This window comes from Plecotus auritus (genome assembly GCF_963455305.1).
Source record: "Plecotus auritus genome assembly, chromosome: 1".
Classification (NCBI taxonomy): Eukaryota; Metazoa; Chordata; class Mammalia; order Chiroptera; family Vespertilionidae; genus Plecotus; species Plecotus auritus.
In genome coordinates, this window is record NC_137770.1 from 51,053,277 (window position 1) to 51,071,254 (window position 17,978).

Here is a 17,978-nt window from a genome sequence, read left to right on the forward strand (position 1 = left end):
CTCATAGCTTCCTGGGGTGTGGATGGTTTAAAGGGTTTGGTTTCAGCATCTGGGGGTATTTGGATGCAATTACTGAAGGGATTTTATTTTTCAGTTTGTTTCTAATTGCCCCATCCAAGTGATGCTTTTGCAATACCAACAAAATAAATAGGGCAGTTTCATGCTGCTTTAGCAGGTGGCTCCATCTCCTCCCAGTCTGATCTTCTTATGCCTAATGTCTCAAACCAGAGAACAAAGTGGTAGCACCTCTTCAGATTATCTCTTTAAAAAAAATTTTTTTTTAATCTGCCAATGAAGCTTTTTGTCCTAGCACAGGTTTGTATCAAACACAGGATTTCTCAGACATCCAAATTGTCTATCAGGCTATCATTTGGAGGGGGCGGGGGAAACCTCAAAATTCAAGTGGTCCCTCCAAAATCGTTAACCTAGGTTAAGAATTTTCCCAAGGTACAAGTTGGAGTAATTTCCAACTTGTTCCTTTTTCCTCAAATAACATTCTGAGAAAAAATGTCAAAGACCTAGAATTTTTAAAATAGGTTTTTATAAATAATGTATTCAAAGATTTTTGACCCACTACATAAAGAATCCCACTCCTTAAGAAAAATATACAAGTTTGGTAAGAGTTTAAATTCTGAGAGTGTCAAGCTTGATTCCAAGCCTTGAGATTTTTACTGCTTCAGTTCCAAAGGACCAACGGATAACAATTTTAGTACACAAAACTCCATTATGCTGTATAGTTCCTTTTCTCCTGGGTCAGACAGCTTTATTCTGCTTCATTAACCCCTTCTTTGCGCCTTGATGGATCTTGGAATCCAGTTTCCCTGTAAGGGAGAAAAAGAAGCCTCATTATTTATTTTTTATATTTGCAATGCAAATCTTTCATGGCCTCCCAGGTCTTCTGGTTACTGTGTTCCTGTCACATTCAATTATCTTGCTTCAGGACTCTGACACTTTCAAACTTCAGAGTTGCATTCTGTAAGAATGAGGAAGCAGTGGGAACACCATATAGAGATACAAAAGCATGCACACAAACATAGTGAGTATTCGCCTAAAGAATCTAAGTTAATATTTCTAATTTTGTAGCTAGTAGAAAAGAAACATCACCTTTTCCAGGGTGTCTAATACTAAGACAAGTTTTTAATGAATATAAAATATAATAGAGAAAGGCATTTCACACAGTGGGAAACCCATTCCTCTGACCTGTTAATTCACTGAGCATAATGCATGAACCTCCCTCACAATGAGAAAAGCAGTTCAACTCACCCCTTTCCTGCCTCTGACTTAATAGGGGGAGTGACCTGAAACAGTGGAGTAGAATCCACATGAATGCTGTACTGACAAAGGGCCCCTATCACCAGCTAAGAAGGGCAAAGGTCATAGGCTGTATGACTCTTCTAAGTGTTAAAGTTAGAAAACAAGCAACTTTCCTGTCCCAGGTGACCTTCTTTAGGAGTGAAGAACCTGTGGTCTCTGACCTCTGACTCCTCAGATCTACCAGGACAGAGTTTGGCTCAGTGATAGCAGCCTGAGGAGCCATCCACCTCATGAAGAGAAAGAATCTTGAGTTCCTTCCTGTCTGTCTGGCCTGAGAACAGAGTGTGCAGGTTGCTTTCTTCAAAAAAAGTCTCATTTAAGTCCATAGCAATGCTAATGCTGGAAACAGAAACAATTAAGTTGAACATCATCCTCGGCATTAAAAAAAACCCACAAAACCAAAAAAACAAAAAACTAAAACAAGGATCCACATGTATTAAGGATGTATTACAGGCCCATACCTACAACCTTTGCCCCCAATATGCTGTCATTTTCATTTCTTGCAGCAATCAGGTGTAAAAGAGCACTAGACTAGGAGTCAGGAGACTCAGGTTCTTGTCTGATATTAACAAGCTATATGACCAGGGGCAAGTCACTGTTCCTCTGGATTTCAATATCCTCATTTGCCTAATTAAGAATACATGTTGTGAAGGTCAGTTGGTTAAAGCATCATCCTGATACACCAAGGTTGTGGGTTTGCTCCCCAGTCAGGGCACATACAAGAATTACCCAATGAATGCGTAAATAAGAACAACAACAAATCGATGTTTCTCTCTCTTTCAAATAAATTTTTTAAAAACCTTATTTAAAAGAAAAAGAACACATGTCATGACTACTGCAAAAAGAGATTGTGAGAAAAATAACCACAACTTAACAAGTTTCCTGGTTTTCTAAATTTCTTCTCCCCTCTCCCATCTCTCGAGGGCTATACCTGCTTCTGTAATAACATTACTTCTTTTCTGGGCTTTCTCAGAAACCATCACTAAATGATAACCTAAATGCCATCCACAATATTCACAATGCTGTTGATTTGATTTTATTTTTACAATGCTGTTGATTTTAATTTGGGCTTTAGAACACAGAATATTCCCAAGGATTTAGAAGGTCTTTCATCCCCTAGGCTGCCTGGTTGGAAATCTGAACATGTGCCAGCAATCAGGCAAAGAACCCTATTACAAGGCAAGTTTGGCCCTGGCTGGCATGGCTCAGTGGTTACAGTACCGGCCTGTGCACCAGAGGGTCTCAGATTCGATTCCCAATCAAGGGCACTTATCTGTGTTGCAGGTTTAATCCCCACCCTGAGTTGGGGTGCATGTGGGAATGTGGGAGGCAACCAATCAATGTGTCTCTCATATCAATGTTTCTCTTTCTCCCTCTTCCTCTCCCCCCACCACTCCCTTTCACTCTAAAAATTAAAGGGAAAAATATCCTCACTACTTCAGTGAGGATTAAGAAACAAGGCAAGTTTGCCTTTGTATCTCTAACGCGACCAAATGATAGGCGCTCAATAAATGTTTTCATCAAATGAATTAAACAAAGAAGGCAGACACTACAAATTTCAAAACCTTTACATTATAGGGACTACTGAGTAACCAAAAATAGATAATATTAAGAGTACCCATGGTAAAGTGGTGGTACCCAGAGGTACAAAGAAGTATGGTGTGTTATTCAGCTTTTTAGAACAAGCCAGGCCAGAATTTAGAATTCCATCTAGGACTCCAGACTTCTAGTTCTCTTTATTGAATAAGCTGGAAGAACCAGGTCCCAGTTTTAGTCCTGAGACTGCCTAGCTGTATAACCTGAAGGAAGTCACCCAGTCACTCTTGTCCTCAATCTTTTCAATGCTAAGAAACTAGACTATATAGTACTGAAGGCTCTTTCCAGCCCTATGATATTATGTTCTAAAAATGAAATGTAAATTGGAATGATTTGTTTCTGAGGCAATATGAAAAAAAAAAAAAAAAACTAGAAAAGAGCTGGAAACCTAGAAGCAAAAATACAATTCTTATAAACCTGTTTACTCAACTAAAAATGAAAGGAGAAAAAATTCCTACCAACTTACAAAGTTGCTGAAAGGATTATAGCTAACATTAAGTGCTTTCTATATACCAAGCACTGTGCTAAGTATTTTACATGCACTAGTCATTTAATCAAATAACTAATTGAAATCATATATATTAAAGTGCTTCATAAACTCAAAGTTCTCTGAAAAAGTAGTTGAGGCTTGGGAGCTGTATTTCTTAGTTATGGTCTCAGTTTTACTTTTAATTTACCATATAACTCTAGGCAAGTGTTTTCATTATATTCACTTCAGATTCCTCATATTAAAAAAAAGAGACATTACCCTCTTCACACTCTCCAAGCTTTACTGTATAAGAACTTTCCAAGTATAATTTTTAGAAAACTGCAATCTGGTTATAACAACCTTCAAGTAAGACCAGCTCAGGTAAGATCAACCCATCAGAGCAAAGCACTCAGTGGTAGGCAGACTAATCTCTGACTTCAATTATGATGTCATAAAATAGAAAACTAATAGGAGAAAGGAGGAGTAAGGATTTCCAAGGCATTTCCAGGGATTCAGAAGTTCTTTTCATCCCCTAGGCTCTCTTAAAAAAAAACACAACAAAAAAAACACATAACTGTACATGTGCCAGCAATCTGTGTGCTCCTTACAAATAAGGACTTCTTTGCATTCCCTAGCATCTACTACAGTGACTGCCAATAGTAACAATTCTTGGGTCAGCTGTGGGCAATGAGGGCAAGGGACTGGGGCTTCTTGCATGAAGAAGCAGTCATCATGGCTGCCCTTGGATTACATGGACTCTGAACTTTGAATTCTAGTTCAGCTTGGATTTGGGATCTGGACAGTTAACTAATGTAACACACAGTGTACACTCTCTTAAAAGCAGAGTGATAATGCTTAGTTTCTGTATTTCCCCAATACTTTTACATTTAGTACCTGCAGCATTTCAATACTAAACCATATCCTCAATCATGGTGCCTAAGAGAAAATCAAATGCATGTGCAACAGATGGGCTAGAAGTTGAAAGGGAAAAAGTATTTGCCATCCATTGATATAACTCTCATAGGGATTTTCACATGCTTTGCATAAAATATAAGGCAGTATTTGCATGAGTTTATAGAGCATGTAGTTTATTTAAAGTAAAAAGATTCCTTTATCTCTTTGAACATTCAACCTATATATTCTACTATACTAAACATTTTTGCATTTCCTAACTTGAGCAGCGCCAAATGATAACATATTGCACACTGCTCTTTTCTAAATTATTTCAATTTCAAGAAACACCATTATCCCCAGGTCAAGCAAGTTCAAGTTTACATGTCCAAAAATATAAATCAAAATGTATACCTTTCATTGAAGGCATATATACATATACTACTGGCCCAGTGCACGAAATTCCCTCAGCCCAGCCTACACCCTCTCCAATCGGGGACCCCTTGGGGGTGTCCAACTGCCGGCAGTGGGATCAGGCCTAAACCGGCAGTTGGACATCCCTCTTGCAATCTGGGACCGCTGGCTCCTAACTGCTTACCTGCCTGCCTGCCTGATCACCCTTAACTGCCTCTGCCTGCCTGCCTGATCGCCCCTAACCCCTCTGCCTGCCTGCCTGATCACCCCTAACTGCTCTCCCCTGCCTGCCTGATCACCCCTAACTGCCTCTGCCTGCCTGATTGCCCCTAACTGCCCTCCCCTGCAGGCCTGATCGTGCCTAACTGCCCTCCCATGCCAACATGTTCTCGCCCCCAACTGCCCTCCCCTGCTGGCCTGATCTCGCCCCCAACGGCCCTCCTCTGCCGGCCTGATCTCGCCCCCAATGGCCCTCCCCTGTTGGCTTGATCTCGCCCCCACTGCCCTCCCCTGCCGACCTGGTTGCCCCTAACTGCTCTCCCCTGCCGGCCTGATCTCGCCCCCAAATGCCCTCCCCTGCTGGCCTGATCTCACCCCCAACTGCCCTCCCTTGCCAACCTGATTGCCCCTAACCTCCTGCCGGCCTGATCTCGCCCCCAACGACCCTCCCCGGCCAGCCTGATCGCCCCTAACTGCCTCTGCCTCAGCCCCCAGCACCATGGCTTTGTCCGGAAGGAAGTCAGACATCCGGAAGATGGCCAGTTGACCCGGTCTAATTAGCATATTACCCTTTTATTAGTATAGATCAGGGGTGGGCAAACTTTTTGACTTGAGGGCCACAATGGGTTCTTAAACTGGACCGGAGGGCCGGAACAAAAGCATGGATGGAGTGTTTGTGTGAACTAATATAAATTCAAAGTAAAGGAGCGGAGGGGAGAGCAAGAGAACCCTCTGCTCTTTCGGCTCTGCGGGTCAGACAGAATAGCCGAACGGGCCGGATCCGGCCCGTGGGCCGTAGTTTGCCCACGGCTGGTATAGACACACATGACACAACATGTAAATGTGTTGTATTCTAAAAGTTTATTTGCAAGTCAGAAGTTTAGAACTTGAAATACATTTCTCATAGAACTAATCTATAAAAGGTGGTTAGGTTCCTAAGCCATCCCACAAAATTTTTTTTTTTAAATTTAAACTATAGTTATGGCAGTAATTAAAGTAGAGTAGTAACTATATTATTAATATTATGGAACTTAACCACTTCAAGTAACAATATATCTAGAATAAACTATGAAGCATTCTAAATTAAAAGCCAACCATATATTCTTCCCTGTGGCAGTGGGATTAAAGACTCTCCCAGTTGTAAACTACTGAAGGTGGCCCCTATGGCCTAAGGCAAGGAAGTTCTGGCAGAGTGTAAAGTTTTTAGAGATGGTAAAATTGAATGAAGGATAAAGGAATGGGGAGTTACAGAGAACAGAAACTTTACACCAGACTAAATCTTCACTCTGGTTTCCTCTCAATTGAATTTATTTTTCTGAGACACACAGGGATTGGTGAGCCTACTCTTTCCTTTTAAAAAACACACACCAATTTTCTCTACCTATTGTTTCTGACCAATGTTTTTTCACCTTGACTGGTCTACCATGAAAGAAGCTGTAGGCTCATAATTTCTATGTAGCTCTGTTGTCCCTGAAACAAGTATGCATCCCATTTTGGCTTTTAAAAGCTTTTAACTAATAGAAACAATGGGGAAAGACAGGAGGTTATTAAAGCTTGCTCCCTAAGTTCATCACTCCCAACCTTATTAAACCTTACGGAAAAAAATGAAGGCCATATATGTGCTGAAGGTGGGTCTCTGTCTGGGTAGAGATAGTACTGAATTAAAACATTTCAGAGAAGTATCTAAACTCTGTGTACAGAGAACATTTTCTCACGGGAGCTTAAACAGTAGATAAAAACCAAGATAGAGGAGGAAGCTAAGAAAAGGTAAATAAGGTAAAGATCAAGGTAGCAGTGGGTTTGACAGAGGAGACATACCACATTTCCTCTTACCACCAGTGTTGCTATCAGTGCCTAGAGTAAGGTGAGAATGGGGGTAGAATGAGACAGAGAAGAAGAGGGTAGAATGCCACAACCACAAAGGGGAGGAAAAGAAAGATTTAAATCCTATATAGTGTAGAAGAAGGGAAAAGAATTTCCAGGGCCACTCGGATAACCGTTGGGGTAAAGTCTGAAGTAAATAATTTGTATAAGTTAAGGGCAACTTATGTTCAGATTTTCTGATTTGTAGGAAACTTAGGAACATATGTGTCATTTAAATCATGAGGGTTGCCTGAATTTTGTAGTGAATATACAGTAATTTAAGTTCATACTCAAAGTATTTCATTTTGTGATTGAAAGCAGTATTACTCAAAGTGTACTCAGTTGACCAAAGCCATCAGTACTACTTGGGAGAAGGCCTAGGATTCTGTCTTAACAGCTCTATACGTGATTTTTATTTATATTACTAGAGGCCCGGTGCACGAATTCGTGCACAGGTGGGGTCCAGCTGGCGGTTGAACTCCCGGTCAAGGGGACAATTTGCATATTACCCTTTTATTATATAGGATAGTTTGAGAAGTCCTTCTCCATAGAAAAGATTTATAAAGTGGCTAGTTGGCCTCCAAGGTAACAGGTGAGATAGAGTTGTGCACAGATGAAGACAATGCATGCCCCAGAATCACCCAGTTCACACAGTGGGAAAGCAATGTCACAGAGGCACAAAATAGTAACTGATATGAGCAAATGAGAGAATAGTTGATGTTGTTTTTTAAAGAAAGTTAGAGAGGATACCACTACGTTTCCTTAGATTGCTTTGAAACAGAAGAGGCTACTGCAGGACCAGACAGAGAAAGAGAAGATGGAAGATGAAGAAAAGTTGAGAGTTCAAAGAGTAGTCAACAAGAACTTCCTAAGAAGTGAATATAAAGAGGGTACTATAATCACAAATACATAAAAGCAAACGTTACAGAAAAAGAAATCATCAAGATGTTTCAAAAAGAGATGAAAAGCAAGAGGCTTAGGGCAAAGCTCTAGAAACGAGTGATCAAGGATACTGGGGGGAGGGTGAGAGGGAATAGTGGGTAAGTAATGCCTCCAAAATAGACAATTAAGAATAGACACTTAGCTCTAGCTGGTTTGGCTCAGTGGATAGAGCGTCGGCCTGCGGACTGAAGGGTCCCAGGTTCGATTCCAGTCAAGGGCATGTACCTTGGTTGCGGGTACATCCCCAGTAGGGGGTGTGCAGGAGGCAGCTGATCGATGTTTCTCTCTCATCGATGTTTCTAACTTTCTATCCCTCTCCCTTCCTGTCTGTAAAAATCAATAAGAAATATATTAAAAAAAAAAAAGAATAGACACTTAAAAAGTTGTCTTATTCTTGGATTGAATACTGAGGAACAATGGATAAATGACAATGTTGCCACTGAGCAGTATAGCAGAACAAAGCACACTCTTTTGGCTGACAAATAGGACTTAAATGTACTGGGGTCCTAAAGTGAAGTTTAGAATGATTCATTAGCATGCCAACAATTGTGGACCAATCAGGATACACTTTAGAAAAGGTATTTTATAGTTAACCTAACATTAAAGTTATCAATAAATATAATTTTATTAATCCTCCAACACTTGAGATGCTATAGAACAGGGTAAAAAGAGAACATTTTTAAAAAGTTAAACAAGTGAGGTGCAAGATAAAAAAAGAAAATTAGACCATCAAAGCTTGTGACTTACAGATTTTTGGATTTCCTTTAATAGGAAACTTCACAATCATTTCCTGGGGATTTGTGCAGATGAAAACAAATGGAGAATCAGATTCTTGACTCATGTCTGGATACTGTGAAATATAAAAATAAAAAGTTCAGTCTAGTTGGGACAAATTTCGAATTTCAAGAAGATCAAAGGATGTCCCAGATTTCACCTCAACATGCTGATGACAATACTCTTCATTTCATACTCATGTAAAGAGGATTATGCTCAACAAACAAGAACAAACCTTCACCTTTTCTCAGGCCTTAGCACAGTATTCTTACATAGTCTATTGCCTACCATTTCTTTAAAAAAAAGAAAGAAAAAAAAGAGGATGCCTGAAATCTTCCCAGAATAAGACTCCCTGTTCCTTTAATATAAGCGACTATGAAGTAGGAGATTCAGAGGTCTCCTTCAGGAACAATGGGCACTCCTTAGGTTCAACTCAAGTGAAACACTGGAAGATTTAAGAGAAAACAGAACATTTGTAAAAATTCTGCTAAAAACAGTCAACAGAGCCCTTCTCTCACTAAAGGGAAGGAAGATGATTCATTCTGAAAGGTATGAACATGAAAAAGCTGTTTTGCTGGAAGCATTCCAAACTTACTTAGGGTGAAAAGGTAACTGATAGAGCAATTCTGAAAATTATTTAGAAGCCTCCTCTGGATCTCTTAACACAAAACAAATCTATGTGAATACTTTGGACTTTTATTCCTTCTGCAAAGACAAGACACAACATCTAGAGTAAGATTATGCTGACCAGGCAATCACAATTTAAGGAACAATTGGGGATTGGCATAAAGTGCTCTCCAGCAATGCCCAACTGATCTGTTGTTTCATTTTTTCCTATCTTGGATGTCTTGTGTTTAGCATGTTTGACAAATATGTTTCATGGGTTGAGTACGACTATGGGTCAAACTTCATTACCAGGGGAGCCTTTCTCCTAGTAATTACCATTAAAAGTATGAAATTATTTTCCACTCTTTTTCACCTGCCAAGATGTATCCTCTAAAGATCTAAGGCTCTAAAGTAGAAATGGAGGAATCAGTAAGAAAATTTAAATTTCTCTGTAGCAAGTGGAAGCATGAACAGTTAAATTTCTTTACTGGCCACTCTGTGTTAGGTGGTAAGTAATGCTGTGGAGAAAACAAAGACTTTAAGCAGCCTTTGGTCCTGTCCACATACCATGGCTTTCTGTGTGGGACAGGTATGGCATGTACCTTTTTTTAATCCTCACACCAGCATAAAATTTTCCCATTGATTTCTAGAGAGAGTGGGAGAGAGGGAGGAACGGAAGAGAAAGAGAGATACATTGACTGGTGGCCTCCTGCACGTGCCCCTACCAGGGCTGGGGAGCTTGTAACTGAGGTACGTGCCCTTGACCGGGAATCGAACCCATGACCCTTCAGTCTGGGGGCCAACATTCTAACCACTGACCAAAATTAGCCAGGGCAGTGTGGCATGTACTTTGATTAAACATAGCTTAATATCAAGTATCAGCTACAATTATATCACAGCCAAGGTCAAAATGTTCATGGTAGAAAAGAAAGACTAAAGATGGGAGGGTAAACTCCTCTTTGTTTACCTCCTGGAGCTTTAGAACTCAAAGAAAAGTAGGGTCCAGCTGGTTACCATTGGGGTGCTTTGGTACAAATAAAACCAGAGCTGCTATCAAGATCTTTAAACATAATTCTACAGAGGCCAAAGCAACAGTAGTCACAATTGACATCGCTTCATGTTTTTTGCTTTCTCCTCTGTTTTAACAGAGTACAAAGGTAGAGGACAATGTTGCCAGTACTTCACAGCTCTGCTTTTCCAAAATTGCAAGCCATTTCAGCCATTCTCTCCTTTTCCATCCGCATCCATAAATGTTCTCTCTCTCGACTTTATTAACCTCATTAACAAACATACTTATGGCCCTAGCAGGTTTGACTCAGTGGTTGGAGCGTTGGCCCGCAGACTGAAGGGTCCTGGATTCAAATGCAGTCAAGGGCACATACTGCCGTTGCAGGGACGACCCCCAGCCCTGTTCAGGGTGCATGTAGGAGGAAACTAATTGACGTGTCCCTCTCACATCAATGTTTTTCTCTCTGTCTCTCTCCCTAAAGATCAATGGAAAAAATATCAAGTGAGGATTAACAAAAACAACGAAACAAACTTTCTGTAATGTATGCCATAAAACAAAAACTCTCCAGATCCCCATTCACCTCCAGCTATTGCCCCATTTCTCAGATTCCCTTTAATAAAATCCATTTAAAGACTATCTATACTACCTGCCTCAAATTCCTCTCCTATTTTTTTTCTTGAATTCACTATAATAGGCTTTCAACTCCCATTGCTCCACCCAAACTATTCTTGTAAAGGTCATTATTGATTTCCAAGCTAAATCAAATGATAAGTTTCTCAGTTCTTATTTTAATTGATCTGTTGAACCTGACAAAATTCTTCTCTCCCTCATTCTTTTTAAAAAAATATATTTTATTGATTTTTTTACAGGGAGGAAGGGAGAGGGGTAGAGAGTTAGAAACATCGATGAGAGAGAAACATCGATTAGCTGCCTCCTGTACACTCCCTACTGGGTATGTGCCAGCAACCAAGGTACATGCCCTTGACTGGAATCGAACCTGGGACCCTTCAGTCCACAGGCTGACACTCTATCCACTGAGCCAAATCGGTTAGGGTCTCCCTCATTATTTTTTTTTTTAATAAATCTTTATTTTTCAGATAATTACAATTGTTCCTCTTTTTCCCCCCCATAGCTCCCCTCCACCTGGTTCCCAACCCCCCTCTGCCCTTACTCCCCACACTGTCCTTATCCATAGGTATATGATTTTTGTCCAGTCTCTTCCCGCACCCCCACACCCCTTTCCCCCCGAGAATTATCAGTCCACTCCCTTTCTATGCCCTTGATTCTATTATATTCACCAGTTTATTCTGTTCATCAGATTTTTTTATTCACTTGATTTTTAGATTCACTTGTTGATAGATATGTATTTGTTGTTCATAATTTTTATCTTTACCTTTTTCTTCTTCTTCCTCTTCTTAAAGAATACCTTTCAGCATTTCATATAATACTGGTTTGGCGGTGATGAACTCCTTTAGCTTGTTCTTATCTGTGAAGCTCTTTATCTGCCCTTCAATTCTGAATGATAGCTTTGCTGGGTAGAGTAATCTTGGTTGTAGGTTCTTGCTATTCATCACTTTGAATATTTCTTGCCACTCTCTTCTGGCCTGCATAGTTTCTGTTGAGAAATCAGCTGACAATCGAATGGGTGCTCCCTTGTAGGTAACTAACTGTTTTTCTCTTGCTGCTTTTAATATTCTCTCTTTGTCTTTTGCTCTTGGCATTTTTTTTTTTATTTTTTTTTATATATTTTATTGATATTTTACAGAGAGGAAGGGAGAGGGATAGAGAGCTAGAAACATCGATGAGAGAGAAACATCGATCAGCTGCCTCCCGTTGGGGATGTACCCGCAACCAAGGTACATGCCCTTGACCGGAATCGAACCCAGGACCCTTCAGTCCACAGGCCGACGCTCTATCCACTGAGCCAAACCGGTTTCAGCTTGCTCTTGGCATTTTAATTATGGTGTGTCTTGGTGTGGTCCTCTTTGGATTCCTTTTGTTTGGGGTTCTGTGCGCTTTCTGGACTTGTAAGTCTATTTCTTTCACCAGGTGGGGGAAGTTTTCTGTCATTATTTCTTCAAATAGGTTTTCAGTATCTTGCTCTCTCTCTTCTTCTGGCACCCCCATAATTCAGATGTTGGTACTCTTGAGGTTGTCCCAGAGGCTCCTTACACTATCTTCAAATTTTTGGATTCTTTTTTCTTTTTGCTTTTCCAGTTGGGTGTTTTTTGCTTCTTTGTATTTCAAATCTTTGACTTGATTCTTGCGTTCCTCTAGTCTGCTATTGGGTCTCTGTATAATATTTTTTATTTCAGTCAGTGTATGCTTACTTTCTAGTTGGTCCTTTTTCATATCCTTGAGGGTCTCGCTAAATTTATCAGCCTTTTCTAGAAAATTCTTGAAAAACCTTATAACCGTGGTTTTGAACTCTATATCCAGTCGTTTGCTTTCCTCCATTTCTTTCATTTGTGATCTGTTTCTTTGTCTTCGCATTTTGGCTGCTTCCCTGTGTTGATAGAGTGGCTTTGTGTGCTAGGTGTCCTAGAGGGCCCAGTGGTTCAGCCTCCCCAGTTACCCAAGGTGGACACTCTTGGTGCACCCCTTTGTGGGCTGTGTGCATAGTCTTGCTGTAGTTAAGCCTTGATTGTTGTTGGTATCACTAGGAGGAATTGACCTCCAGACCAGTTGGCTGTGAGGGTCAGCTGTGTCTGCGATGGGAGAACTTCTGTGCTGGAGACACCCTTATGAGGCAAGACTTGCTTCAGTGGGGCTTTGGTGCTCACTGAGTCTGCCCCCTAAGTGTGTCCCTTATGGATCTGAGGAGTTGTAATCTGGATGGTCCTACTCAGACCCCTGGGTACACTGGCTCTTGGATCTCCAAGGAGGTGCTAATTTAGCCTCTGCCTGAGGCCACCCAGCAGGAGCTACAGAGAGATCTGCAGATTCCTCTTCTTTGTTTGGGTTTTGGAGGTGCCCAGATGAGGCCCAGCTGTGAAGCAATGCAAGCTGCTGTGGGGCCTTGGGCCTTCTTTTGGATGTTCTGGGTCTCTCTGACTCAGCTGCAGTTTGTTAGGTAAATTTAGATTTCAAAAGACCAGGCCATTCATATGCAAAAGCCTCTGCACACAGCTTGGATGGGGCGGAGTCTCAGGGCGGAGCAAACAGCAATGGCTTCCATCAGCCCTGCCCTAAGAGGCCCCCGGGTCTGTGTCCCTTGGTAATCGCTACAAGCACCTCTGAGAGAAAGCCACCCTCGAGTTCCGCCAGCTGCCAGACAGTCCAGTTTCTCCCCGTATGAGTCTGGGTCCCCAGAGTCTCGCCCAGAAGTTCAGAGCATTTGGGAGCTTGTGTCTCCCTGCGGATTGAAAAAGCCAGCTGCGTACTCAGTTGCCATCCCCCTCTGCGCGTGCATCTGTACCTCTGCACTTTACTTCCGCAGCTCCTCTGAGTCTCAGTGTGATTTTCTCTAACCTCCTAGTTGTAGAATTTCCACTTAGCCAGCCTTCCTGTGGTTCTGGATGATGTCCGTTTTGTCTTTTAGTTGTAGTTTTGAAGTTGTTGTGCGAGGCAGCAAGGTCAGGTGTTTACCTATGCCGCCATCTTGGTTTCTCCTCTCCCTCATTCTTGAACATATTCCTCAGTTGACTTCTAGAATACCATTCTCTTCCTGGTTTTTTTGCTTTACTAACTGCCTCTCATCTCCCCATTCTTTAAATGTTGGTATGCTTCAGGGATCAGGTCTCAGACCTCTTCTCTCCTGGGCCTCTAACTATGAGAGGTGATAGATGGTAACTAAATGTATTGTGGTAATCATATCTATATCTATATCTATATATATCTCAAGTCATGTTGTACACCTTAAACTAATACAATGTTAGATGTCAATCAAATCTCAATAAAACTGGGGGGAAAATAAGGTCCTTAAAATGCATATCAAAATGAGGTATCGCTTCTTGATCACTAGGATGGCTATTATAAAACGGTACATCCACTGTAGCAGTTTGGAGTTCTTCAAAAAGCTAAACACAGAATTACCATATAATTCAGCAATTCCACTTCCAGGTATATACCCAAAGAACTGAAAGGGACACAAATAGATAAATGTTCACAGCAGCATTATTCACACTAGCCACTAGTTTTCTCAATTCATCAGTAGGTTAATGAATAAACAAAATGTGGTATTTGCATAGAATGCATATTATTCAGCCTTAAAAAGAAATGAGCTGGCCAGTGTGGCTCAGTGGTTGAGCATTGACCTATGAACCAGGAGGTCACAGTTCAATCAGGGCACAGTTCAATCAGGTTGTGGGCTTGATCCCCAGTGCAGGGGCATGCAGGAAGCAGTTCATTGATGATTCTCTCTCATCATTGATGTTTCTATCTCTCTCTCTCCCTTCCTCTCTGAAATCAATAATATATATATATTTTTAAAAAAGAAATGAAATTCTGATACAAAATAGATAAATCTTGAAAAATCATACTAAGTAAAATAAACCAGACACAAGGGGCAAATATTGTATGATACTACTTATATGTGGTACTTAGAATAGGCAAATTCATAGAAACACAAGGTAGAATAGAGGTTACCAGGGGTTGGGGGGGATAGAGAAAGAAGGAATTATTATTTTTTTCCCTTCAATAACTTTTTTCTTTTTAATCCTCACCTGAGGATAGGTTTTTATTGATTTTAGAGAGAGAGGAAGGGGATGTGAGTGAGAAACATCAATCAGTTGCCTCCCTTATACACCTGACTGGGAACTGAACACGCAACCCAGATATGTGACCTGACGGGGAATCGAGCCTGCAACTTATTGTTGTATGGATGACACTTCAATCAACTGACCCACTTGCCTGGGGCTAGTTATTTAAGTTTTTTAATTTGGCCTCCCCTTAATAGTATGAAAGCTCCATGAAGGCAGAGATTTTTGTCAAAATTTCCTTCTCAGCACCAATCATGCCTGGCATATAGTAAGGCTATCAATAAATACTTGTTGAATGAAAGAATAAGGAATTTACCAACTTGTGCATTAAGGATAACTTAATACTGAATATGCATAGGCTGGGAACCAGACACTCCTAGGATTTTAACTCTGGGTAAAAGCAGGTGCTATTCTGTAATCTGTTATCCCTCAAGCTAAATTAAAACTTTTGTGTCTTGGCAAGTATCCAATAAGGCCCTATGTTTAATAAAAAGTACCCTGATATATATTAACAAAGTAAGCAAATGTCAAATAAAGGGGAAAAGGTTGGATAAATGATATTATAGAACAAGAGGTTCCTTGGACCCGTTTATGCCTCACAGTAAAGATAAATATTAAAATCAACTTTCCCTTGTGCACCAATGTCACCCCAATAAATTCAATAATATAAAAATCAACTTTCCCAACTGAATCTAAATCCAAGTTTCATGTGAATATCCCTTTTCCCAAGCTCTATCACTGAACTTTAAGAGGCTTATAAGAAACAGAGCTGAAGAACAAAGCAGCCTACAAGGAATAGAGAAAAGTAAGGCCTATGCATTGGGAAAAGAGATTATTTTTCATGGCAAAATGCATTATAGCAAAGTCAGCTTGGCAGAGCCTCAGTACCTCCAAAAACATACAATCTCTGCAACTGCAGCCTGGGCACTAGGGACCACATTATACACTAACAAGTCAGAGATAAGAAAGGAATTTCTGGTCTGAGAGGCAAAGACTAAAATGCAGCTGACTCAGAGAAAGAGTAAATTAAGAGAGGGGGATTCATATTTGTGAAGAATGGAGATAAACTCTGATGTCATATCCAGAGAGAATGCTAGATTAAGGATCACTGACATAGTACAGTAGACATTGTGGGCTATAAGATCAAGCAAGCAACTCAAAGCAACCATTCAGATTCAGTGACAGACTCTTCAGGAAGTTGCTACTGTCCTTACCCAAGACAACATGACTCCTATCATCACCTGGTTTCCAGCCTAACCACCAGGGGAGGTGTGGTGGACTCTTCTTTCATGCCTCATAATTTTCACAGCTGTCTAATATAAATAGTAATTAACTACTAAACAGCCATTTTCTTCTCCCCTCCAGAGGAAAATTATTCACCAGCCATCTAGAACAGCGGTCGCCAACCCATGGTCCACGGACCACTGGTGGTCTGTGAGATTCAAAAGGTTGGCGACTGCTGATCTAGAAAACATTTCTTTTCCATTTTCATAAAAGAAAAAAAGTTTAGTAGTTTTGGGCAACCACAGATTCAGAACCAAGTGGGCATTTTCACCAACTCTGCAAGAGTGCCTCCATTTAGTCCTTATTCTAAAATATCAGTAAACTCCTAAATGATGTCACTCTTCACAAATCCCCAGATGACCTCTAAATCTTATTCCTGTCTCCCCAGAACTAAGAGCTAAAGCAGTCAAGAAAAAGTCACTGACAAGAAACATGTATTTGCTGTAGGTTTTCTTGGTTTAAACTTTGAGGAACTAGATAAGACATAAAATCAGGCTCTGAAATCTAGTTAGTTGAAAACCAACTCCAAGTAGATTGAGGTGATAATACTCAGAAAGAAGAAAATGAGTCTGATAAAAAGGCCACAAGCACAATAGATCCAAAGCAGCAGATCCTGAAAGCAACTGTGTTCTCTGATAAATAGTTCTTGTTTACATTTTCCTTCAAAGCAATTCAAGGTGTTCAAAGGATAACTAGCATCCCGGGCCCTACTCTCCTGGAAGATAAAAGTTTCCTCACATCAGGGTAACAATGATTATGATACTTTGACTACTGTATATTGATTGGGGTTGGATAAAGATCATGCCAGCCGGCCCAAAGTGGGATAGCTGAACTCCCTTGTATCAGTACCCAATTCAAATCATGTATAAAAGGCAGGTGGTTCCAGCTCAATGATACAGAGTCAATTCATATTTGCTTCAGGTGAAATGAGTAAGTTATAAGCGATATGTAGTTTATAGGTCTCATAGTCATTTGAGGAAGATGATCTGGTTTAAGTCACAAAGCATTGGTCTCCTGGTCCCATCCTACTCACAATAAAATTTCCACTATGGTTTTCTGTGCCTTTTGGAGTCCTATGCTGGAATCTCCACATGTAATAGAATCCAATCAAGTATATTTCTCTAAAATTAACCTCAGCTTTTCTGCCCTGACCTTTCAAGACCTAAATGGGAATCACCCATTCATGATAAGTATTTTTGGTCTTAATTTTTATATAGCAAGTTTTCACTCCTACTTAAACTAGTAAGAACCAAAAGAAAATTGCTCTTAATTAAAGATACTACATTGTAAGGTTGTTAACCACTGAAGTCTACCCTGGGACTAATACCTCCTCCTGAGTTAAAGACTGTCAATTTTAGATTTTATCTCTCAACTAGAGGCCCAATGCACAAAATTCGTGCAAGAGTAGGCCTTCCTTCCCCTGGCTGCTGGCACCGGCTTCCCTCTGGCACCTAGGACCTGGGCTTCCCTCTGGCCGCCGGCAGGCACCAGGGACCCGGGCTTTCCCTCGCAGCGCCAGTTTCATCCAGAAGGTTGTCTGGTCTAATTAGCATATTATGCTTTTATTATTATAGAATAGAGGCCCGGTGCACAAAATTCATGCAAGGGGGCGGGGCGGTGTATGTCCCTCAGCCCAGCCTGCACCCTCTCCAATCTGGGACCCCTTGAGGGATGTCCAACTGCCCATTTAGGCCCGATCCCAATCGGATATCCCTCTCACAATCCAGGACTGCTGGCTCCCAACCGCTCACCTGCCTGCCTGCCTGATTGCCCATAATCGCTTCTGCCTGCCAGCCTGATCACCCCTAACCATGCCCCTGCCAGCCTGATCGACACCTAACTGCTCCCCTGCCAGCCCAATTGCCCCTAACTGCCCTCGCCTGCCGGCCTGGTCACC

At 41.0% G+C, this 17,978-nt stretch overlaps 1 protein-coding gene across 4 annotated transcripts in view; it reads right to left on the bottom strand.

Annotated features, from left to right (window-relative positions):
- Nucleotides 1–257: 257 nt before the first annotated feature.
- TRIP4 (thyroid hormone receptor interactor 4) overlaps nucleotides 258–17,978 on the bottom strand; it is an 82,814-nt gene continuing 65,093 nt past the window's right edge. For 2 of the 4 annotated variants that reach the window (XM_080658353.1, XM_080658354.1), the window contains 2 exons: nucleotides 8,456–8,558; nucleotides 522–821 (listed from right to left, as the gene is read on the bottom strand). In XM_080658353.1, the coding sequence (XP_080514479.1) occupies nucleotides 754–821; nucleotides 8,456–8,558 (171 nt within the window). In that variant the 3' untranslated portion in view covers nucleotides 522–753. Of the gene's footprint in view, nucleotides 822–8,455; nucleotides 8,559–17,978 lie in introns of all 4 variants that reach the window. The other 2 variants (XM_080658351.1, XM_080658352.1) reach the window with 2 other exon arrangements.